Below are 24,960 nucleotides of genomic sequence, written 5' to 3'. Positions count from 1 at the left end.
CACAGCCCCCGGATACAATAGATTTTTTTTTATACCTTTCTTTCCTCCTCCTCTCACTCAGTCATCCCTTGTTTCCTTCAGAGAGAGAGAGAGTGAGTAAGTGAGTCAGAAAGTGCAGGTGAAAGAGTGAGAGGATAAAAAGGACGGAAGCAGCTCTGTCATGCACGTTCACTGTGATTGCGTATGATGGTGTATGTTTTTATAAGGGTCAGTATCAGTAGGATTGATCCACAGGCAGCATCATGAAGCATTTTAATAAGCACAAGGACATCTTATTACATAAATCAATAGACCAAATGTACAACCACACAAGTACTTTTCTCTGCAGACACAAATACTTAAGAAGATGCCACTTAACAGCTGCTTTTTATAACGTATAATTATTATATTTACAAGGGTTTTCTCATATTACAACATTACCTCTTATCATTTTTAGGGCTGTCAGTGTTTAAGTTTGATTTGCATTAATCACATGCCATTTTGTCCTTTTTGGTGTACTGTAGTTACAGCTTCCTGTTCTTGCAATGATGGAATAATGACCTTAAGCGTCATTGGATTGCTCGTTTCACTTAAAAAAACTCCCAGAGCTGATTAGATGAAAAATTAAACGTAACATCCACATTGTGGCACCAAACATTTAACTTTTTAACTTGTTTCCTTTAGCTACTTTGATATACTTCACTATATGTAACAAATGTATTTTTCCGCAATTAAGCTAATGCCGTAACACTTGATCTACCCAAAGTCCCTCATTGTCCTTTTGTTTCTGTTGAATTAGGAAGTAAAGCAGCAGAGAGAATCCATCCCATGATTCCCTGCCAGCCATTTTTATGTTGTAGTTTTGAATGAGAGCCCTCTGGTGGCGGAATTTACATGCTGCGAGTTTAAAAGTATAAAATAGAAAATAAAAGCATGACAAAGACTTTTAAAATGTTGATAATGGCAAATTAAACATGTGATAATAGTAATCATCTGTTTAAATTCAGTGACTTATCGTGATTCAAAATATTAATCTTTTGCCAGCCCTAATAGTTTTGTGTCTGCAGTTCGGTATATTGTGACAGAAACGTCCCCCTGAGGCTCAGAAACGTTTAGCTCTGACCTACATTCAAAAGGGGGGGCTGGCAGGAGGGCTGGAGTCTGTCGGCTCCGCGCTCATTCAAACAGACCCACTCAGAATTAAATAAAACGGTGCGGCTGCTCGTATCATACACTAATAGAAAACACACCATATGGGTCAGAGATGTGGGATGGATCATTTTGGAAAGTGTTTTTTTCAAAGTATGGTCTGAAAAAATTGTAAGTTATTTACGCCCAAATTAGCCGATCATTAGCTGATTTGATGAAGGACAAACACTCAAAGACCGGAGTGTCTGATTACACGTCTGGTTTCAAAAGCCAAAAATGATTATTTTAACCTGCAAAATATTCTCTTAATGAAAGTAGTTGTGCCGATCTGATGCTCTACATTACTTTTACAGTGCCTTTTTTTATTCTGGGAAAACAAACAAAGGCACGGATTTCTACTTCAATTGACTCGTTTCACAACTGTCATATGTGGACAATACAACACCAAGCAAGGGCAGGCCATCTGAGATGCCTCTGTGCTTCTTTATACGTCAGTGTGTATTTAATATGTACCACGTAGTGCAACTCAGGGACTATTGGCTTTTTAATAGGGATCAATGACACTTAACTATAAAGAGAACAAAATGATGAGGGAAAAGGAGTTTTAAAAAGATCATGTCACAAAAATAAACTTGACATGAGTGTCAGTAAATTGCCTCCATTTAGCTGTTGTCTTTCTGTTAAGCCCTTGGAAAACATATAACATGTGGAGGCCGTCCCTCTGGGACTGTAGACGAATTAACCACTATTGATTTCCAGTAACTTCCAGTTGCTTCCAATCCACAACTCCCCATTACCTGTCATGAGTTGTAGGCTATGTGACGGTTATTAGAGAAGAGAACAAGTTAAGACTAGAGACCCTCTTACTATAGACTTGGAAACATGATCCCAATGCACAATTTGATACGCTTTGGAAGGACACGTCCACTGAAATGGATTGATTTGGACGCTGATGTTCTACTTTAAAAGACAGCACAAATAACAAAGTGAAGAAGAAGAAGTGGGAATTTATGTTGGCAGTGACGGATAATTATAGTCAAGAATTTACAGCACAATCCTCCTGTAAGAGTAATGACACTCATAAATCAATCACGAACCATACAAAAAAAACAGTCAGAATGTATCTTCTTCTTTTATTGCTTGTGTTTTATTCTACTGGATATATAAGCTGTGGAAGTTTGACACAATAAGCAAGCTCATTAACAAAAGTAGAGTGTTATCAAACTGTTATGAGAGGGTGATGACCTTTTCAAAACTGCAAACAACACAATAACAAGAAAAACATCATTACAAGTGAGCCGTAGCAATCTGTGCTTTGCATTTCCTTTTTTTATTATGAGCTGTAAAACAAGTGTTGCATGACATGATGTATTGCAAAAAAGAGACTTTCAGATCAGAAGGTTATTTTATTTTAGAAAAGTTACATAAAAACCTGAATTACTGAAAAACTTGAGGAATGCGTTTATCCAATTGACTGTAAATGGGAAGATGGTACAGCTATTGATTTGGTGACTGCTTTTTTAAAACCAGGCATTAAGCACTTTTGAAGTAGCCATCTTGTTTTTTTTTCAGAACCAGAGCAGAGTATTGGTCATGAAGGGTAAAGTGGGAAGGAGTTTACAGAGACCTGATTTGAAAAAGGGCCCACAAATCAAGCGATAACCTCAGGGGTTGAAAAATGAAGTCAATTCGGAAATGCAAAAAGAAAACTGCAGTTCCTTGAGTGTCCACTCGAGGCTGGCTCCAAAGGTTTTGGCATCTTTGGGTTTAAAATCTGACTGGACATCTGAAGATCTGTTATTGTTGAAAGCTCTGGTACTTTACTATACTATTCATCAATAAAATTACAGAGATTATTTTGGCTGCACAGTTGTGCAGCAAGAAGGTTCCTGGTTCGAATCCCTTGTCAGACAGGAGCCTTTCTGTGTGGAGTTTGCAAGTTCTCCCTATGCATCCTCTCCTTCCTCCCACAGTCCAGAGACATGCTTGTTAGGTTAATTGGTGACTCTACATTAGCTGTGGATGTAAATATGAGTGTGACTGGTTATGAGCCAGGGTGTACCCCGCCTTTCGCCCAATGATAGCTGGGATCGGCTCATTGGACCTCAAATGAAAAAAAGCGGTATAGATAATGGATGGATCTTGTTTTAGACCATGGTATCCAAAAGTATAGAAGTATTGAAGATTTGGAGAACCTGTAAAGGACCCCAAAAAGAGTTCAATAATCTGAAACGGTGCTAAGAAAAATAAAAATGATGAGACAAAAAAAGGCATTTATCCTGGGAGTTCAAAATCAAGTCTGTGATTTCTTTCTAACAACAACAACTACTTTGCAACAAGTTTACATCTCTACTGACAAAGAGGGTCTTAACTAGTAGGTAGGAAAATGTTGTCTGAAGTTATAAATAAAGCTCATTTTCTCATCTCCATCACTATACAATATCTCTATTCATTTGTTTCACTTTTGTTATGGATTGGCTACACCCATTACATAAATACGGTCGATGATTGATGCTTGGGGTAACGATAAGAGCTTCATAACAAGCTCGCTCACATTCATGATGTCTAATGATTTACTGTCATTCAGTTGTGGTTATAATTATGTCCTGTGAGGTCCGTAGGAGGGCCTATAATCTTACCGTATAACCAATACTTTAAGTGAAATGTTATTGCCACTAATCAGGGCACTCGTATGTTATTATGGGCTCACTCCCTATAAACCGCGCTACAGCCATCTTCAATTAAGCTTTAATGCTTTGCCAATCATCCCTTCATCATCCCCTCCCTCTTCCTCTATCCTCCATCCTTTCCTCATTCAATCCTCTGACCCGCTTCACACCCTAGTCCTCCCTCTTCCTCATGTCCCTCGCTCTCTCTCCCGTCTCCCTGCCATTCCTCCGTCTACTCATTTCTCCAAAGCGGGGCTAATTAAAGGGGATCTGACGGAGTGCGCTGACCACAGGAACATCAATCAATCTCTGTCCGACACAGCCGGGCCCCCACTGACTCCCCCAACCTGCTGCCAACGCGCTCAGCTCCGCAAAGGTTAATTGTATTCATTATATAAGGGACAGAGTGAAAGAGGGAGACAGACAGAGCGAGAGAGAGAGAGAGAGAGAGAGAGAGGGGGAGAGACTTGTCTAAAGTCACCCTGAAGGTTCTGGCTGCTCGGAGAATCCTCCGCAGGCCTCTTGCAGGGTTAAACTTGGAGCAGCGACACCACCTGTCAGCTCTCGGCCTCGTCTCCATCCAAAGTCTGAGGCGTCTTATCATTTTCTCCCGCAAATCATCGACCATATTCCATCATACGCGCCTCATCTCCCTTCCATTTATGCACATCACATGTACGTAATTGTATTAATTTAGATGATGGAACATATGAAGGGAGTCACACATCATTAATAACGCCTCCTGATTAGTTGATTAAGCCTTAACAGACTTTAGGGCTAAAACTCATTTAGTCCTTTGGGTCTGAACTGACGCTGCCGCTAATGAGGTTTGATAATGCTTCTCTTTTTTTTTTTTGGTACAGATATTAGCAGCTTTTGAAACACACTTACCGCCCCGATCCCTAAAGACTCCATGTGCGCCGCAGATGGTCAGTGTCAAGGTTTTGCTCTGTTGTACGGCCTGCCCTCTGTTTCTGGAACGTGAGCGCAGCCATGAGCAGAACTACAAGATCACACGGGAATACGGAGAACAGCGGAGATCATCTTTTTTGATGATGTTTTGTTAGTTATTTTGGTGCTGGTTTTGATGTAATGTTGCCAGAGTGATTAAAGATATGATCGTGAGTCCGTATATTGTGTTTTATTTTGAAATTGACCGGACGCTCTGTGCGTTTCCTTGTCTGACTTCCTGTCCGAGTTGTCATATTCTGTCCAACTTGATGCATGCGTACTCTGTCGAAAATAGACACTTGGCGCTCGCTGTGGAAACTCAATAATTGACTAGAGTGGCAGCAAAACTTAGGCGTAGTTGCGCTGACGGACCGCGGCGTGCAATGAGTATGTGGAAATTGGGTGTTAGACACTGCTGAGGCGCTGCTTGTCAATAGGCAGGGCAGGCAACTGTTTGAGGCCCCTGGCCAGTAGTGGGCCCCCAAGGACTGACAAAACCTTAAATCACAGAAGTGCCTCAAAATGTGCAAATTTTGCAATGACAGTGAGTAGAAAACCTCCCAAAGGGGGCCCCACCTGACAGCAATTACTCTCTATTCCCTGCTAGTTGTCCAATGCCCTATTGCTGTGAAAACCAAAGTTTGTCAATGAAAGTTACTGAAGGAAAATTAGGAGGAATAATTTGTATTGGAGTGAAAAATAATAGGCCCCCATTTATTTTTTGCCTAGGGCCCCAACAAACCCTAGAATCATCACTGGTTAGACAAACCATGGTAAAGTGTATTTTGCATAATATGTGATCTTTAAAATAAGCAGAAAACACTCATGTATGCACCAGCGTCTCATTTGTTCTTTTGACTTCAAGGGGTCACTAAGTTCATCAAGCATACATTGGTGTTTTTTTGCATTTTGTGATGTTCTTATCTGAATACCAAATGATGGAATATCCTTTGAAAGAGTTGTGTTTGCCATCCAGTTCAGACGCTTGTTGTTGAATCTCTGCCACAGCGCATCGAAGTTCTCGTGGATTAACAGTCAGCTTTTCCTCCTTTTCATTCCTGACTTTGGGTGTTTTATATTTGATCATCTATCAGAGAAATTTAAGCAACATTACCCTGAACGTCCCCAAAGGCAAAGATGTCTGAACTTACTTAAAAGGAAGATTTTTTTTTTTCTTTTGCCTGATCAAAATCACAAGGAGTTCAAAAGATATCTCGGCTCTCCCCGGACGGGTATGTTAAAATATTTAGATTTGATATGTGGTTTAATTCAGTGTTTGGTTAGTTAATTTTTCATCGCTTCTTAGAAAGTATCGTTTGACTTCTTCCTTTCTCTTTGGCTTTTGGCAGTTGGAAAAAAAAAACTTTTTGTCTGACTTTTCCAAGACTCTGCTGATGTGTATTTATGCGACTGCAGGGAAAAAAAGGCAAATGTGGTTCTTGTTTCTGCTTATTTCAGAGGAATCGCTTTGACGAGGGCTTCTTATTGTGACTCAACAGTCCTCGTTTTTGAACTCCGAGTATCCAGACGTTCCTGCTAACAGCTTGTTGAAAGCACTCGAGAACTTTGGGACGGCTCCGTCTCACTTCTCTTTCATTATACTCGAGCTCCTTATAAACAAGAACTCAAACTCTTTAAACAAAAGGTTAACTCACAGAAAACTTTCCCACAAATTGCAAGTGGTTACCATAGAAACCGGGACCTCCTGTCACTGGCGGGGTTACGCTCAGACACTCTGCCTCGGCAGTGCGCTGAGCACGCTCAGGCACATAATCACGCGGGGAATGTGACAGCAAAGATGGCCAACACGTTTCCTGGTGGCGACTGTTTCACCTCCCACAAGAAGTATTTGTTTTGACGAGAATGCGTTGTTGCTTGAGGGACTCACATTAAACATGTACAAGTCGCTGTTAGTTCTGTTCACAACGTTCGCCATCAAACAGGCCGTTTAGAGACTGTCTATGCAACCACTTTTAACAGTTGGCCGCTCCATACATCTCCCACCGCTCCATCATTTATTAGTTATTGGAAAGCAGTTAAAATGTTGATGCCCTGGCATGCTGAGCTAAACGGAGCTGCCCAGATGACTGATCTCTGAAAATGAATTACTTGAAAGACCAAAAACAGGCAGAATTCATAGTGGCTGCATGGAGCTGTTGAGGTCATGGACAGATATCCCACCAGTACAGTAAATATCGAAGAGAGATGTGCTTGAAACAAAATTGATCGCCTCTTTATCCCTTTTAACATTGAGATTCCATCACAGCAATCTGTAACAAATCTCCCCACCTCACTCCACCTTTGTACAGGGGATGCTGTGGCTCAGTCGGTAGAGTCAGTCATCTCTCAACCAGAAGGTCCAGGGTTCGATCCCCAGCTCCTGCAGCCACATGTCCGATGTGTCCTTGGGCAAGACACTGAAGCCCTATAGTTGCCCCCGCTGCTTTGCCCTCAGTGTATGAATGTGTGTGAATGGGATTAGTTACTTTTTTTAAAGTGCTTTGAGTAGTCAGAAGACCAAAAAAAGCACTATACAAGCTCAAGTCCATTTACCATTTACTTTTACATTGAACCCCACATTTAACACCCCAACATTGGCAGCAAGTTTTGGGGTCTCAACAGAAAGTTTAGGGGGGTTTGATCCCCAGCTCCTGCAGCTACATGTCCCATGTGTCCTTGGTCAAGACACTTAACCCCAAGTTGCTCCTGCTTCTTCATTGGAGGCGTGTGAATGTGTATGAATGGGATTAGTTACTTGTGTTTGACACTTTTCATAGCAGCCTCTGCCATAAGCGTGTGAATGGGAGTGATGGGTATGCTGCTCTCGTGCATTTTGAGAATAATAGAACATTTTGAGATTTTTTTTTTTCAAAGTAATTTGAATCTTGTCTCATCAATTTTTAAAAGAAAGTACTCCAGTAACTCAAGAAATGACTAAGCAACTTCTACTTGTATTGGAGTGATATTTGACCAGGAGGATGTATACTTTGACTCAAGTCATGAAGTTGTGTACTTTTTTCCTCTACTGTATAAATGACAAGAAAAACAACTCTCTGGACCCCGTTCTCTCCTTTAAGGGGCCATGCTGGACCCCATCTCCTGTGGCTAATTCACCTACTATTGAAAAGTACCTCATACCAACCCATTCTAAAAATACCAAACTATCCCTTTAAGAAACTGGGACCAGCAAACATTTGACACTTTTGCCTGAAAAATGAATGAAATGGTTTATCTGTTATTAAAATAGCTCACAATCCATCTTCTTTTGATAAACCACTAGATTAATAGATTAACTAGATTTTGGCAGCTTTACTAATATGATAAATGAAGTTAAAGCACATATTCCCATCCTTAATTGTGCTTCTTTCTGTGTGTATTTGTTATTTTTAAAAGTGTGTTGTTGCCTGTATGAGCCGTGTAATAGTCATATTTTTTTCTTAACTCTGATTTACAGTGTGTCTCTGGCTCATTGCCACGACGAGTTTGAATTATAGCCTTCCTAAAGTGTTTGCAAAATAAATGAGAGCCAGCATCATCACTCGCCACTTAATCTTCTGGCATCAGCTGTAACACCAGATGTGGCTCAAGATACAACATACATCAAGCCAATTGTTAGGGCACACTCCACACAGCAGCTTTTTTTTTTTTTTAAAAGGACATGTAACACTGCCTCCAGCTGGCGGGGAGGCGGTACTGCCGCCAGAGCTAGACTCTAAAGTCAAGGTCATGAGGAGAGTGTCAGCTGCTGGAGACATACGGCTTCAACCTTTGTCCCAGGGGGATTTAGAGCACGAGTGTGTGTGTGTGTGTGTTTGCATAGAAGACATCCCAATACAAGTGTTTGTTGTGTATGCATGTCATTGTAAGTGTGTGTGTGTGTGTGTGTGTGTGTGTGTGTGTGTCCTGGGAGAGAGCTAGGTTGTGGTAGCTCCTTTAACCTCTCGAGCATCATTATTGTTGGAATAAACAACAGCTAAGCTCCGACGTCCTCTGTGCCCTTGTTGCGCTATTAGATGGTCTTAGGTGTGTGTATATGTGTGTGTATATGTGTGTGTGTGTGTGTGTGTGTGTGTGTGTGTATAAGTGTGTATTCCTTGTCAGCATGTTAGCCTACCTTTGATTCCTACCTTTTGTCTTAATTAGTTTACTGTGATTTAAGAGAATTCTCATCCCTGCCTTGTGTGTGTTTGTGTTTGTGTGTGTGTCTGTGCTTATTAAAAGGTACCTAATCCCTTCGTTGGACCGCTCCCATGCTGGCTTCTACCGCTGCATCGTGAGGAATCGGGTGGGGGCCCTTCTGCAGAGGCGCACAGAAGTACAGGTGGCCTGTAAGTATCATGCACGGGGACGCAGGTGAAACACAGATGAACAGACCCAGTGGTTGTATAAATGGATACAGAGAGAGAGAGAGAGAGAGTGTGTGTGTGTTTGTTTGTGTGTGTTTGACTGCCTGCAGAGTACACAGTAAGTCCACACTCTGCTTGCCTTTGCATCAAGGACTGACTGGGGAGGGGACAGATGCCGGCTGGGTGAAAGATCTACCTGCATATCATTCAGGGTGTTATCAACCCCCCGACAGCTGTTCCACTCAGCATTCTCATCAGATTAATATTGTCGCCGTGGTTGTTTTTAACTTTGCTTCGTTTCAGTATGACCGCCGCTTATTTCCTTCTCCCCTCGCTCCTTTGTCAACAACATCTGTCGTTTTCACGGCGAAACACGGCGCTCAAACGAGACGCGTTCCTGTAAAAAAAATAAAATAAATTAAAATTAAAAATCCAATGCCACTTTCTGGCTCCCCCTCATCTTGTTAACAAGCTATTTACTGACGTGACGCAGCGGTGTCTGGAGTGTTGTTACCTCAAATCCACCCCCCGCCCCCCCATCCAACCTCCCCCTTTCCTCAATAGTCACAACCATCCCACGCCCATTATCCTGCCTTTCTCAGGGTGTGCCAGGTTCACTGGGTTTCCCCCTTGTTCCAGCGACATTTGAGTGGATGTGACACAGCACTTTACCTGACTGAACAATGCAGCCAACCAGGCGTGAGCGAGAGGAAGAGACGGAGAGGGCCCTAACAATCACAGCAGTCATCTTCGTTATGCACTCCTTCTGCGTCTTGTCCCTCCAGGGAGCGCCGCAATCTAAAAATGTTCCTCGTTTACTAGTCATCTTTAGTTTGGCTGATGAAACCACTCGTCGTCCACCACTCTAAGAATAGTTGTTGCACACTTAGGATGACATTTCAAATACTTTTAATACATTTTTGGGGAGATTGGGGGAAAAAAATGGTTGTAGGTAAGGGGCTACAACATAAACATCTCAAATCATTAGCTAACAACAGTGCTAACAGCCAAAGCGGTAACATTTATGATTCTAAATTTGTAAAAAAAAAAAAAAACAACATTCATAAACACTGAGCATTAATGTAACACTATTAAATAACTTCTTTGGTCCCCTGAAAAAGGTAGTTAGGAGACCTCTGCTTTCTTTGAAGGTGATTCCCTTGGCTTTAGCTAGGCTAGTAGCTGCTAACTAGGTAAACAACAAACGAATAAAACAGGTGCTTTCTTAACGCAGTAAGAACAATACACACTTAATGTGCACGATGGAGATTTGTTAGTGAAATTGGAAAGTTGGAGAAGTGAAACAAGTCTATGCTATATTTTCTGAACTTAATACATAAACTTTATTCAAAGGAAAAAATGTCTCCCTTGAACACTGGAGCTAGAAAGCTACCAAGAGAGTTACGGTTTTCACTGTTGCGGGCCCACCACTATACCTTCTCCCGTAGCATTTCATCTTCAGACATTTTTTGAGGGACCAGTTTTTCTTCTGAGGACAGTTTGTGTGTAGAGTTATGAACATACGCCACAGAATCTGTACACTTCTCCAACTTTCATAATTCTGGGAATGGGAATATGGTCAACCCGGAGTGCTTCCTTCTTCAGTTAGCTTGCTTCCCAATTGGCTATTAATGTGTTCCATGTTACAATCTACAGAAATCATGCTTTGCCGTCCTTGGGCTTGCTCTCCCAACACAACCGGATATCGGAATCGGAAAAACCGGAATCGGTGCATCGACAACAATGCTCTTCCAAGGAGATTGGATCACTCTTAACACACCTCACACACCAGGAAAATCTGGAAAGATAATCTTGAGAACCTTTAAAAAATTGAGTCTTTGATTACATTTGTCAGTGGGAGGGAAATCAGTCCAAAAAATTGTCCTGATATCTTGTAGTGACAAGTCCTTATTAGTACATTTAAAAAAGATGCACAATCAATTGGAATATTCCTGGTTGAATAAATGAATGATATATAAATAAAATAATTTTCACTGCAACCACCTGACCAATGACATTTTGGACGATTAAGATACTTTCGACTAACGTTTGTTCAGCTATAAAGCAGTCCTGTCTCCCTTCACTGTGTCTTTTATTTTGCTGCCCCCCCCCCCCTTTCCCTCCGTCCATTTTTTTTGGCCAACTCTGCTTCCTATTTATTTCTTGGCTTGAAACCCACTGCTTTCCATTTTCGTGTTTTTTTTTTCCCACCTCTTCCCATTTCCATAATTCTCCTCTCCCCCCCTCATCAGTCGCTCGTGAATGGGTACAGACAGTGATGCAGAGTCGAGAAAAAGGGGGGAATTAAGGACAACCACTGGAGAAATGGATGAGGCAGACACAGGAGGGAGGGGAAAGAGATGTGGAGATCTCTTTTGCGAAAGCTCTCCTATTGAGGCGGTACAATTAGGATTGCAGAGACACACCTCGGAGAAAGGGAAACATGCCGAGGCATTAGAGTTTAGACAGTGGGAGGAGGACATCACAGCAACCGAAACCGCAGATCAAAGTCGGGATTTGCACACTTCCCAGATTTTCATTTAAGCTAAGCACCTCAGCTCTATGGCAAAGCCAGATTACCTTTTTTTTTGATTCCCTTTGAAAGAGAGCGAGAGAGAAAAATAAGATGTGCCATCGATGCACAACCATTCCTACATCCACAGTTCATAGCCCGCATACCTTGATCCCCACGTTTTTTTCCAAAGATGTCATCATTGCTAGGCTGTGTTAGCGCTAAATTAAGTGTTTGATGTTGAGATTTCTTTGTTTCCCCTTGAATTAAAGTTACAATTACAACCTCCTTTCCAGTTCTCTGGGAGACAAAATGACAATCTCTTCACTCTCACATCTTCAAAACCAAAGTCTGCACTTTGTCTGCCAGACTGCGTTGGAGGAGGAAAATACAAAAGTCTGCTTGTTACCGCTATCACATAAAGGTTTACCGTCAGCATCAGCCAATATGATTACAGAGGGGAATTGCACAGTTGAGATCGAAAAAAAAACAACAATTGAAGTAAGGGACAATCGGCGCAAAAATCCATCAAATTACCCCCCAAAAAAAACCTGCCCATAGATCTCACTTACAAATGTACTGACCACGGAGCGGGGGATATTAATGCAGCGTTGTTGTCAGCTTTAAAGACATAAAGAGGCACAGGAGGAATAAAAAAAGCGCCGTAACAAATGAAATGTATTAGGAGATAATAGGAAAGTGGCAGCTCCGGTCATCCAGCATGTTGAGTAATGCGCACATTCAGAGAGTGATCGAGATTGATTGCCCTCCGTGCATCCACACAGAAGGAGACGCAAAATGAATATGAGTCAATTTAGTGTCCCTCTGTGAGGCATTACATCTCGGTTCCTTTCTCGCTCCTTTCCTGTACTTTGTAAACCATGGCAACAACACAGTGCTGTCCATCAAAGGCGCTCATTGTCACATTGCACAACAGAAAACAGATGGAAAAAGAACTGCGGGGAACAAAAGTCAGAATGAAGTAAAAAAAAAAAAAAAAAAAAAAAAGGGAAAAATTGCGCCTTTGTCTTCACATTTCTCTTTTCTTTTCTGAATCTCTCCCCTTTGTGTTTTCTGTTTGTGTGTGTGTGTGTGTGTGTGTCTCTTTCCTGTAGTTATGGGCAGTTTCGAAGAAGGTGAACGCTCCGAGTCGGTCTCTCAAGGAGAGGGCGCAGTCATCCAGGCGCCACGCATTCGCAGCTTCCCCCAACCTCAGGTCACCTGGTACAGGGACGGCCGCAAGATACCACCCAGCAGTCGCATGTGAGTCTTTTATTTTCCCGCTCGTTTGGTGCTTTTTAGTTTTTTCTGTGGATTCTCCTGCTTTTTTTTACTTTGATACCGTTAATTTTTTTTTTAGCTGCTTTGTCTGATCCAGGGACGTCTTTGAGAGTTTCTTTTTTTTGTTCCCAGCTGTCGTTTTATCTTTCATCTTGCTGTGTTTTGCACTAAAGAGTTCTTTGAGTGTCTCCTGCTGAACAAGGTCCAAAACCAAAGCATTTGGCAGAGCGTGAAATGAAATGATCCTTTAACAAAAAAAAACCCAACCTGGAACTTCTTTGTATCTGATCTTTGGCTCTGTCTCTTTTCATTTTGGTCCCAAAATAGGATGTGTGATTTATTTACTTTTTGTTCTGGGGTGATCAATATTCTGCCAGCCAGTTAGTGGTGTTATTTTTGCGACACCTCCAGAACGCAGTCGGGCCAAACGAGAGCTGGAGCTGCTGACAGCCTGAAATGGGATTGTTGTTTTGCTTTTTGCATCTCATTCACTAAAGAAATGTGTTAATGGCTAGGTGGATTTGGAATTATATTTTCTCTCTCTGATTTGTTATTTTGCCCAAAAAATCGAGTTGTGGCCATTTTTTTATCTTTGTTTGCATGGGATTGGTTTTGTGTTTCCTTTTGTTTTTGTTGAAGGAATCTTCAAATGTACTGATATAATTAGATGAACTCTAATGATTAAACTTTGACCAACAAGACAGGATCAAATTGATCCAGCTGAACTGAAAAATATTGCCATCTTTATTCCCATTTATTCTTCTTGCGCGTCAAAAACCTGCTGTGCCTGCATTACCCACATTACAACCTGATCAAGGACACTGCATGTTTTCATTGTGTTGTGGTCGTAGCCTTGAGGTATGAGCCTCTTGCGGACATAAAAACCATCTGTAACCATGCCAAGTGACACAACACGAGACAAATCCATTCCTGTTGAGCCATTCAAGGCGTCATGCAATCTTCTTGACATTTGCATATTGATATTGTAGCTGCTTCATCGTGTAAATCTCCAGTCAAGGTGATCGTGTCTCTGCTTCTCTTTTAATGATTTACTTTTTTGATGCATGTACACACGTTGTTTGTCATGCACACATCTCTGGAAGACGTTCTGCTTGTGCACTTGCCCAAGTGTGTGTGTGTGTGTGTGTGTTTGAATGGCACTCATCCCCATCTCATCACATCTGCATTTCTTCGCAGTGGGAGGTGACCTTGCCCTTGGTTAGAGTGAATCTTTCTTATCAGCTCCTCATCATCAGTAATCATACTCTGACCTAGAATGACAATGAGAGAGGCGGCAAGAACCGACGGAGGAGCTTGAAGGCTGCAGACAGGATGTGGGTACACCGGTTGCTTCGACTCTATATTCGTTCTGTCTCGTCGTGGAAGTCGCTATAGCTTCTTGAAAGTCATTATGGATAAAGGTCAAAAAGAGATGTGGAGATGGGTGTATGCATTGAGGAGCCTACAAGTATGAATCAGAAGAGGTCGTTGTCACACAAAAGATAATGACCGATCACACTTTGTCGACAGTTTCGTCAAGAAGGTGCCTCTTTTAACTCTGTTTCTTTAATTGAGCCTCTCTCTATTTCCCTCTCTCTCTCTCTCTCCCTCCCTCCGTGTCTCATTTATTTCCTCTCTCAAAGTCTCTCCTTCTGCTTCCTGCCTTCCACTCCTTTTGTCTCCCCTACCCACCACCCGCAGTGTTGATTCTCCCCATCCTCGCTTCTTACCCCTCTAGCTCTGAGAATGCTAATGCCTAGCGCGCTACCAAGGTCAGTGTGTGCAAATGAGCGCGGTTGATAAGAGGCGGCCCTTTTTCTTTTTTTCTTATTGAAAATCATTTAATTGAATTTGATTTGTGCCACTAGCGGTGACTCTGTAGAGGCATCAAAGTCTCTCTTGTTGGGGAGCGATGGAGGGAGCGCAGAGGAGAGAGTTCTGCGCTGAACCGCAAACATGATGAATCCTCTTCCCAAGTACTCCTGCCCTAGGAGTTGATTCTATCTTTGTCTGTCTTAATATTGTCACTGCTCTGTATAATATAATAATGCTTATAGTCCTTGTGAGAATTACATTTGCAATATTTATGCATACATTGTGGAATATGAACGGAAGGACAGTCAGGTTTTCTCTTACCCTCCCACCTTGTTTTTTCAAATCCCTTTTTTCACATTTCCCGTCACTGACCCTTACTTCCTCCATCCCTCCTCAGGTGTCAAAGCTTTAATTTGCAGGCTCTCCAGTGGTTTTGTCCTGCTTCTTGTCTACGTGATTCAGAAATCACACCTTGGCCAATGAAGGAAACTGGGAACAAATTCCCAGAATAAATGTGGCAATCACGGGCAACAAATCTAACAAATCTTGTATTTCTCTTATATTTGAGGCTCTTACTGTAATTATTGGAGTAAACCTGGAACAATAATTTGTCTTGGAAATTATTAAGTTATATCTTATATCTTATCTAATATTATCAATGAATGGCTAATACAAATCTGTGTAGCAGAGATATAGTGGAAATTTCCATTTCAAATTGTGTCACACAGATGGGAAGGGGTTGTTCTTGGCTCGTCTTGAACATTACCAAATTTCTTTCTGCTTTAGAAAGGTGACAAAAGCTTAGAAATGACTCCACAATGACACTTGTTGAGTGTAAGGACTTTGGTTACAGTTAGTTTGATGTGTCTCAGGTAATATTTGTACTTCGGAAATACATCTCATCATAAGTAGACACCTTAAAAATTTGGAGTAAGTAGTAATGGAGCCTGAGACAATAGGATTAGGGACTAAAAGTAAATCTGAATCAAGTGTCAAATCCATTAAAAAAAATACAAATCCCTTTAATACCTTTGAAGTTTGTTTAAGATACAGGGAAGACAGTTACTTCCACTTTACTTTTAAGCAGCTTGGACTGATACAAAGGTCAAAAAGAAGATTTGAGGCATATTAGTCTTATGAATGTAAAAATTTGGGCTACATCTTGCAGACACGGTTTTCCATTGAGCAGAATATACCTGGTACATCATCTCCTTGTTACAATACCATCACAGGGTCTATGTTTGTGATCAGATGAGAACAGGTTTGTCTTGATACCAAAACATAATAGTTGCCTGAACTCTGCTGATTTAGATGACCGCTCGTTTGCCACTGGTAATAGAAAATTTCCCATTCACAATGAAGGAAAGAGGAACGTGTCATCGAAGTTGCTAAAGTCCCCTTCTACTATTATTTTTTATTTATATCTCCAAGTTTATATCACAGTTCCTGCCAGAAAAGGGTAAGGTTTATCAACAGCTCTGATATCGGAATGAACCAGCCACCCATGCAAAGTGTTATCCAGTCCACAGGGGTTTTAACATCTTGGAAGTGTTGGTCAAACACTGTGGTTCAAGCGGAAATATCTCAACCATAATTTAACCGATTGCCATAAAATTTGGTAGAGCCATTCATAATCTCAAGAGGAACATGCTTTTGTTGATGTTCATCCTCTGAATTCTCCTATCACACCACCATCTGGCTAAGATTTGGGGTGTAAAGTGAAATCTCTTGATGACTATTCGCTAGAGAAAGCTCCAGATGTTCTTGTACACTCGAGCATTAGAAGTAGCAACTGTTCTGATTCTTGAACCATCCATACAGCATTAACATCAGGAAAAGGCTAATCTGTCTTGAAAATTTAAATTTCAGAAAATCAATGACATCTCCTAGACTCTTCAAATACCAAATCAGATATTGAAGCACCTTGGAAAGAGATCCGAGCTTTAACAGGCATTTGAACCCTGCCCTAAGAGTCAGGGGTGTTTGCCAGTTATCCGTAGCATGCCGTGAACTCAGCACACCAACCACGCTGTGGATGTGTGAAGAAAAAACAGAGAAACTTAGCTAATACAGCATTTTTTGCTTCCCTGCTGCCAGTTTTCCCCTGGCAAGCCAGCGTCTCACTGTGGCACCGTGACTGCTCTATCTTTGCCATGTGGCCTCTGCAGCTGTTATTCTTGGCGAGTCGGCAAAATACTCTGGTGCTGTCTCTCGCAGTGCATCCACAAACTTGCAGATTCACTTATTGCAGGGTTACTCCCTGATAGTCTGACTCTGTCTTCTTGTTCACAGTCTAGAAACGGTGTCCTGATTTGTTTCAGAGCTGCCATGTTTGGCCGGGCATCAGATTAAGCTGCCTTGCAATGGATCGGTTGAACCTGGGTCCTTAGGCCTTTTGTTGTTTTGTGATGTAGATGATGCAAGGCGAGTAAGGACTTATTTAGCACCGCCAGTCATTATTCTTCTCTCATTGAGTGGGAACGCTTTTGGCAGCATCTTTGCCATTCAGCTGGCGTGATTTGTTGTGTTATTTTGGAGACTTAATGTGGTGTATAATCAGACGTTCCTTCAGTAAACACATTTGCCAGGAATTGTAGTGCTGCTGGCTGAAGGGTGATTCTGCTGCGAGAAACAGCGGTGGAGCCTGTCCGCTCACTATTTCACCACTGACAACAACTTATTGCCCACAACCTGGTTTTCTCTCCCAGAAACTTTGCATTGACACTTGGGCATGGATTTATCTGCATTACACTGAAAACAACCCTGTTGAGGCGTCCGTTAAGACAGAACACGGAGGATCCTGACCCGGAGGAGTCAGTGGGAGGACATCCCTGACACACACACACACACACACATTGCAATTCCCTTGAGTAATCTGCTGTGGCTACTGATCAATTAATGGCCCCTGCCTGTGATGCTCGGGCCCTGTCAGTCTGCTATGGATTCCCCATTAGTCACGAGGGCCACTGAATAGCCAAGCCCTTCCTTTGCATTTCCCTCTGACCAGCGGTCCAGCATTAGTCATGAACCCAACAATCTGCAGGTCAACAGGGAAGGGTTGTCAAGGAGAAACAGCTCTGGCAACAGAGAACACAATCATGTAAGTGGAGGCCCAAAGTATTTTCTTGATTAATCCTTTGCCCATTTCCATTTCCCAGTGCCAAAGGAGAAATCCTCAAGTGGCTATTTTTGTCTTACCAACTGTCTAAACCCACAGCATATTAATTTACAATGATACAAAAGCCGCAAATGAAGCTAATGTCTAAAAGTAAGAAATCACAGTTTTATGGTTGATGAAAAGCTTTATATCATTTTAAAGAATTAGTTGGTTGATTTCTGCCAATATACCAAAAAACGAATAGTTTTAGCTCAACAGCTACATATGTTTCCGAATTGTGCTGATTGATGATGCCATCCTTCACCACCATTGTGGCACTGAGCCCTCTACCATTATAACCATTATACCATGATAATCAGAAATTATAAGGACAACATCTTAAATGGCACCATAGCATTTTGAAACATAATATGGTGGAAACATGTTTAAAAAGGGGTTTCTCTATTTCTTATTCAGACATTAACAGATTGGAGACTGACTGAGCAGCCAATGGACTTTTCTTATTGGTTAAAAGTCCGTGGCCTGTGAGCTGAAAGAATGTGGCCCAAATGATTGCCAAATCAAGGTGGTGGGCCATGACACCTCTCATTTATGTCAAGTTTCCCAATTGTTCAATGATCATATGAAACCCCACTTAAGACATGTTAATATTCATCAAACTACAATGGGAAAATAGTAAGGGTTTTGGTATCTGTATAACACCCAAGTATTGTATTGGCACCAATATTAATGGATAATGTTATTGTCTGTTGATTGTTTCCTGAATCATAACTTAGTAGTATTGTATTGATTATTTCCAGGAGTAGTCCAGAACCAGAAGTTATCCTATTTCGGATTTCATAAAATCAGTAAATTCTTAATAGAATGGAGCTAGAACAAGCAAATGTTTGGTATTTCTGTTAAAGAAGGACTCACATGCAGTCAATTTTCCTCCTCCCAACGGATCGATTCATCCTTCAGCTGTAGTGTAAAAAGGTGTGATTCAGAAAGTGAAAGGATGTAGGGATTCAGGCCTGTTGTGTTCAGCGTTGTAAACACTCATGGTTACTCAGCAGGTCGAGATGCATCCCTATATTTGACCTTGTAGTGCACTTGGGACATCCTCTCTTTCTTCACACAGCTTGGTTTTTGTGAACACTCAACCAACCACGAGCAACGGGGGGACCAGAAAACGTACAGTGAGCCACAAATCTCTAGTTCATGCCCCCGTCGGGAAAACAAGTGGCTGTTTTCATGAGCAAAAACTCCCTCACTTCCCTCTTCTCATCTTTCTCTCGCTCTCTTTCTCCTCCATCTCTCCATCCGCAGGAGCTGTGGCTTTTCTCATCACAGGTCCATTGAGCAGTCGGGCATGCAGCCTGCCCGCTCACACTCACTCTTCGTTCTCTCTCTTGCTTTCCTTCCCCTTTCATCTCTCCACTGGCTGTAGTTTGACTCACACCTTAGCCGGCCATGTGAGCTGCTTGATCCCGCCGACCCCCCTCTCCCTCCCGGGGGGAAGCCATCAGCCGCAAGGGCCATTTGTCTGCATGTAATGGAGGTCTGAGGCTGTGGAGCGAGGTTAGGCCCCTCATGGCCCAGCGGAGGGGGACAGCCACGACAGATGCCAAAACACTCCCGAGCGCGTGTGTGTATGTGTGTGTTAGAACAGGCGCTGCTCTGTCACACTGTGTCAGGACTGGATTACCACTATAAGATATGCATACAGACTGACAGTTAGTGGTTGGATGGATACAAAGATGTGCTCTTAAAAAAAATAAAAAAAACAGTCGCCAGGGACAATGGGTTCTTAATTAAAGAGCGTAACCCTGGATCATTGTTTATTTAATTTCCTCTGTAATGTAATTTATTAGTAATAATGAAAATTAGAAAAGGGAAGCAACGAGTGGCAAATTAAACATTTAAAATGCCATCTCTCCTTTTCAGTCAAACATAAATCCTCATTATCATTATTGATTCAAGTGCTACAGAATCATTGTAAGACCGGCAGCCATTGAAAAGCCACCCTCGACGCCAAACACAAATAAATTGATCAGCGAGAAAGTAATTGCATATGAGACTAATAATGCCTCGGAAAACTGTGGTTGCACCGAAAAGCTGCGCGGTCAGCCAAGATGTTTCTGAGCAGCTGTCCAGCCTGCCAGGCACTCCTGTGGACCGTAGCTCTTTCTGGAGAACAATAATGGAGGAGGAAATTGGATTGGAATAAAAAAGGGAAAGCGTACAAAGATGCAAGAGTACACATAAAAAGCCGACAGAGACGGGGGCATGTTCACACATATCTGATTTGTCCAAATTTCTTAGCTCTGTGGCTTGATAAATCCCCGCACCGTGCCGGATGCGTGGTGAGGCATCGTTACGAGCAGACAGCTGCACGCACACCACTGAGAGACTGGGGAGTTGAATACGGATGACCAGAATGCGTTCATTCAGAGGATGAGAGAGATACAATCAAACAAAGAATACACCAAAGCAAGACTTCAGCAGTCTGTTTTAAAAGCAAACATATTCCCACAATGGACATTGACACTGAGCTCAGGAAAGGAAGCTAAAACCCTCTTTTAATGTCAATCTTTTCTCTTCTGATTACATACATACTACATTAAATAAATGCAGGGATTGGAACACACCACTGTCATTTAACTGCCTCTCAATTGAAAATACATGTATTTACATATTACACATAGTATACTTACTGATCGTTTGTTTTGAGCAGCTGAAATAAGCTTTCAACCACTTCTTAATGCTAACAAAAATATACATTTTCTTTTTATACAATTGGACACTGTTAGACGATAATGTTATCTAGTAGCCCATGTGACTGAAAGCAAACTTAGAGCCAAGCTAACAAGTTAAACCTTGATTACAAAACAGCTAAAAACAATAATAAACCACTAACTTTCAACCTCCTCCTAGCTAGTTAAAGCCATCATTAGCTAGAAATGTTATGTTCTCGTATAGCATTGTGTGACTCTTAAATGTTATAGCTAGGATGTGATTGAACGCATACTTATAGCCTAGCTAACAAGTTAAAACTCAATCAGGCAACAGATGAAGTCAATAATAAACCACTTCCTAACTTCCACAACCTCCTAGTTTAAGCTATCTTTAACTAGAAAAGTTTGCTTCTCGTTTAGCATTGTGTGACACTTCAATGTTACGGTGAGGATGTGACTGAAAGCTACATTAAGCTTTAAGCTAACTTTACTGTTAGCTAGGCATGTTTGCCTTTATAACTTCATGAAATGATCGTATCATTCCTGTTTAACAATGTTGTATGATCAGAAAGAGTCTAACAGCTAAAGTGAGCATCTAGCCACTTGCTAGCTATCATCAACTATAAATATGTTAAACTATAGGTAAAGGGTATATTTATTTCAAATGGCAATGTTTGCTTGGTAATGGTTGAATGCTAACATTAGCATCTGTATGTAAAGAGCTTAAAGGTTGTCAAAAGTGTTTTTTTTACCTTGAAATTTGATTGAATATCCCCCCACATTTCCACTATTTATTTATTTTAGTTGGTAATCAATGAAGAAACAGTGAAATAAGGAGTAGTGGTTTGTTAGCTTTTAGTTCTTGGGAATTGCAACAAGAAACTCGGCACAATGACTGAAAAACAGCATTCGAGCTTATTGCCCTTTCAGTATCGTCGGAGGTAAAAGGCTGCAGTGTGAATATGGAGAGTTTCACCTGATTTAAATCTCCCTTTTCCTGTTCCTTTGATGTATTTAAAGCCATTCAGGGTAATTGGCTCCTTTAATTTCTTCCTGCATCATGTGGTCTTTGATCCCCGAGGCCCAGCGAGTACAGTTAGCGGTAAGATCTCCAAGAACACGGTGTGCAACAAAGTTTCATTTGACCCCCACTGCAGTTTCTCTGATTGCAGGCTGAGGTGAAAGAACATTCAGCATGGGAGCACATTAAAATCAACTAGCCAGGGGAAAAATTGCCTCCTGTTCCCACTAACACTGATGAAATCTAGACCTGCTTTGGCTGTTGGTGAAATATTAGCTGCAGCCTAGTTTTGAAGGCTTGTACGTGGTTATTTAGTAGTGAATGGTCCTTTAAGGGACAGGAAATTGAGGGTAAAAATAGAAACAAGAGCTTGTAAGATCACCTCATACAATGCTTGACATTATCCCAGAGAAAATAGGATGTCCCCTCCAGGTCATACATTACTTATCAGCACCGCCCTGTATATTTATCTTCAAGAGTTTCTTACGCGACAGGTATGTTAAGCCCTGGATTGTGTCCCCGTTTTAGAAAGGTCCCGGGAAGTCACCTGGGATCCATTCAGCGCTTTGGACACTTCCGTTCAACCCGCGTCCCTGAAGGGATCCATAATTCATGGCCGTGCGTCCAGGATGTCACCGCTCCAGCGAGCTAGCATTAAATATTTACCGCAGATCATAAGCTGCAGCCATTGAGGCCTGCCAGCTCCTTTAGGAAGACTGTTTTCAGTCTCAGCATGCACGGGGAATCCCAAATGAGCCCATTGCCTGGCGCTTCTTGAGATATTTGACAATCAATCAGTCGGGGGAAGGCTCTCATAAGTCTTCATACTGTAAACGCTAACAGCACAGGTAAGCTCTATGCAGCAAACAGCGCATATAACTCTCTCCTGTGTCAAAGGCTTTTCCTTTATACATCCCTGGAGCTATAATGGGGATTTAAGGAGGTTTTTATTTCAACCTGCATATGTGTTCAGTGTGTGCTTGTGACCTTTTTTTTTTCTTGCGCTATTTGACTTCTTTTTTTTTCTTCTCATCAGCTCTCTTGCTGCCTTGATAAGGCACAGCATGTACTTAGATCCCCCCGCTGATGAGGTCTTGGTAAGGATGGAGGAACAAGTGGTTGGAGGACTGTAGTGGCTGAGATTGGTTGGGGGGGGAGGAGGAGGAAGAGAAGGAGAGTAAGAAGGCCGTAATCACCAGGGAAACAGGAGCTGGAAAAATAGCTTTTAAAGATTTGCACAACAGGGGTCGCAAGTTTTGCGAGAGTCAAAATACTTTTATAGAGGAAGCAATGACCTGCAGTAGATATAAAATTGTGTTTATATTGATTACTTAGACATCTGTTTTCGGGCTGCCAATAGCGCCAGGAACTTTAATAGAAACATGAAAGAGAAAATCAAACAGAAATGTCACAGATTACAGATCGTGAGTCAGAACCACAACCATTGAAACGATCACGATAAAACTTGTTGGGCTACAGAACATTTGTGTTTGACATTTTCCACTTGTTTTTTGGTTTTTTTAACTTTGAAATACTTGACTAAATACAGTATGGCAGTTGTTGTGAGTCTGTCGTTACAGATAACCAGTTATCCCCTTCCTCGCATGCCCACCTCCAGCATCTGGAGGAATGGATGAGGTGAAGGAGAGAGGGGAGGGGGGGTACGTGGGAGGGAATAGTCGATGGAGGGATAAGGCCGGAGGAAAAGATATATGTGGAGGAAGGCACCCAGTTGGAACGAGCTATCTACCTCCAGATTGTTGAACAGGCGCAGATAATAAGAAAATATTGATTGTAAACATAGTCGGGGGGCTGTAACACCAGGCGGCAGCGGCGGCAGGGAGGGGGGGGTTAGGAAGTCTTATCCCTCGCTGGTTGCTACATTGACGAGGGAGGACTTGATAGAGTCAACAAGACACAAGGTATTATCCCCTATAGGACACCTGCTGAAAAAGGGATCAGCGCTTATTTATTCATATACTTCACTTCAGCAGCTGACGGCGAAGACACTGTTGCTGCCTGCCAGAAGTGGTCAGCTGCCAAAACATGGAGGGTTACAAATAGCCAATTAAAAGCCCTTATCGTGATCATATTTCACACCATAAGCAGAAGTATGAACAGGAGCGGATGTCAATATTTCTGCTTGCTCAGTCAGCACCGACACGTTGTTTACACATTGTAAATCGATATACCTAATGCAGCCTGAGCAGCGTAATTAAAATGTTAAAATGTTTAATGCCCTTTTCAGTGGACCGGGATCAAGTGGACACACTGCCAGACTTCAAACATATTTAGCTTTAATGAAGCAGTGCAGTGCTACCTTTTTAAGGAAGATGAAACACATCTCCTTTTTCTCCTCACAAGATGTTTCCTAACTTCTAGCTTTAACTGTCTCACTTGATTCTGTTTACACCTATTAGACTTCTCCGCTCTTACTTTTTTTTTCTCGAAATGCATAATTAAATTAAGACGCTCTATTTGTCTCGCTCTTGTCTCTTCAGTGCCATCACCCTGGACAACACGCTAGTCATCCTGTCCACAGTGGCCCCAGATGCCGGGCGATACTACGTCCAAGCCGTGAACGACAAGAACGGCGAGAACAAGACGAGCCAGCCCATCACGCTGTCAGTCGAGAGTGAGTAACCACACCACTGTACACGCTGCGGACTGCATAGAAAAATGGACGTCATGACAGCTTCCAAAAAAGTGAATCCAAAACATTTTTTGATCGCCCCCTGGTGGCTGCCTAAAGTATAGGTCGTTAACCCCACCTTATCCATGTTAACAGATGGGACAAAGGATTGAACAATTATCTCAAAAAATGTAAAATCAGTTTTTCTCAATGTATTTTTTTTATACTTTTGATGACTTAGTTTAGCTGAATATAGCGAAGGTGATATTGTAGATGCAGTATTTTTTACATCTCCTATTTCTGCTCTCACTTTAAAGTAAAGGATTTGAAACCCCCTGCCACCTCAGTGAGCCATCTAAGAAGCTCAACTGTTCTGGTCAGATTTAATTTCATTGCACGGAAGTGCATCTAAACCATGTAAACACATTGTAGCAGGAATACACACACACACACACGCAGGTAAAGAAAGCTATAGGGACAGAGGCACAGGCGGACTTCAGTTGCATTCTTATAGCTCACACAACGGCAAAAACAACAACCACAAAAAAACCCTAGGATACACAAATCAAACCAATTCAGTCTGCTCCAGCTCAGCAGAGTGAAATATAAGAGAAGCCTCACCGACAGCATCTTATGACATGCTACACTGGAGTTCAGTATGGAAGTGAATGAGGAGAGTGAGCGAAGGATATTACAGTTGACAACACACGGGAGCAGAAATAGCCTGTGGCACATATGGAGAACAGTGGCAGAGTTGATTATACTTGTGC

General features: G+C 41.9%; 1 protein-coding gene across 6 annotated transcripts in view; it reads left to right on the top strand.

Moving 5' to 3' along the window:
* sdk2b (sidekick cell adhesion molecule 2b) overlaps positions 1-24,960 on the top strand; it is a 318,687-nt gene that overhangs the window by 224,239 nt on the left and 69,488 nt on the right. For all 6 annotated transcript variants that reach the window (XM_065949804.1, XM_065949805.1, XM_029276802.2 and 3 more), the window contains exons 3-5: positions 8,970-9,076; positions 12,722-12,869; positions 24,060-24,193. In XM_065949804.1, coding sequence (XP_065805876.1) covers positions 8,970-9,076; positions 12,722-12,869; positions 24,060-24,193 — 389 coding nt within the window. The remainder of the gene's footprint in view (positions 1-8,969; positions 9,077-12,721; positions 12,870-24,059; positions 24,194-24,960) is intronic.

Source organism: Labrus bergylta, chromosome 21, assembly GCF_963930695.1.
Source record: "Labrus bergylta chromosome 21, fLabBer1.1, whole genome shotgun sequence".
Taxonomy (NCBI): domain Eukaryota; kingdom Metazoa; phylum Chordata; class Actinopteri; order Labriformes; family Labridae; genus Labrus; species Labrus bergylta.
Note: the sequence above shows the minus strand (reverse complement) of the source record. Positions and strands in the feature narration are given on the sequence as shown.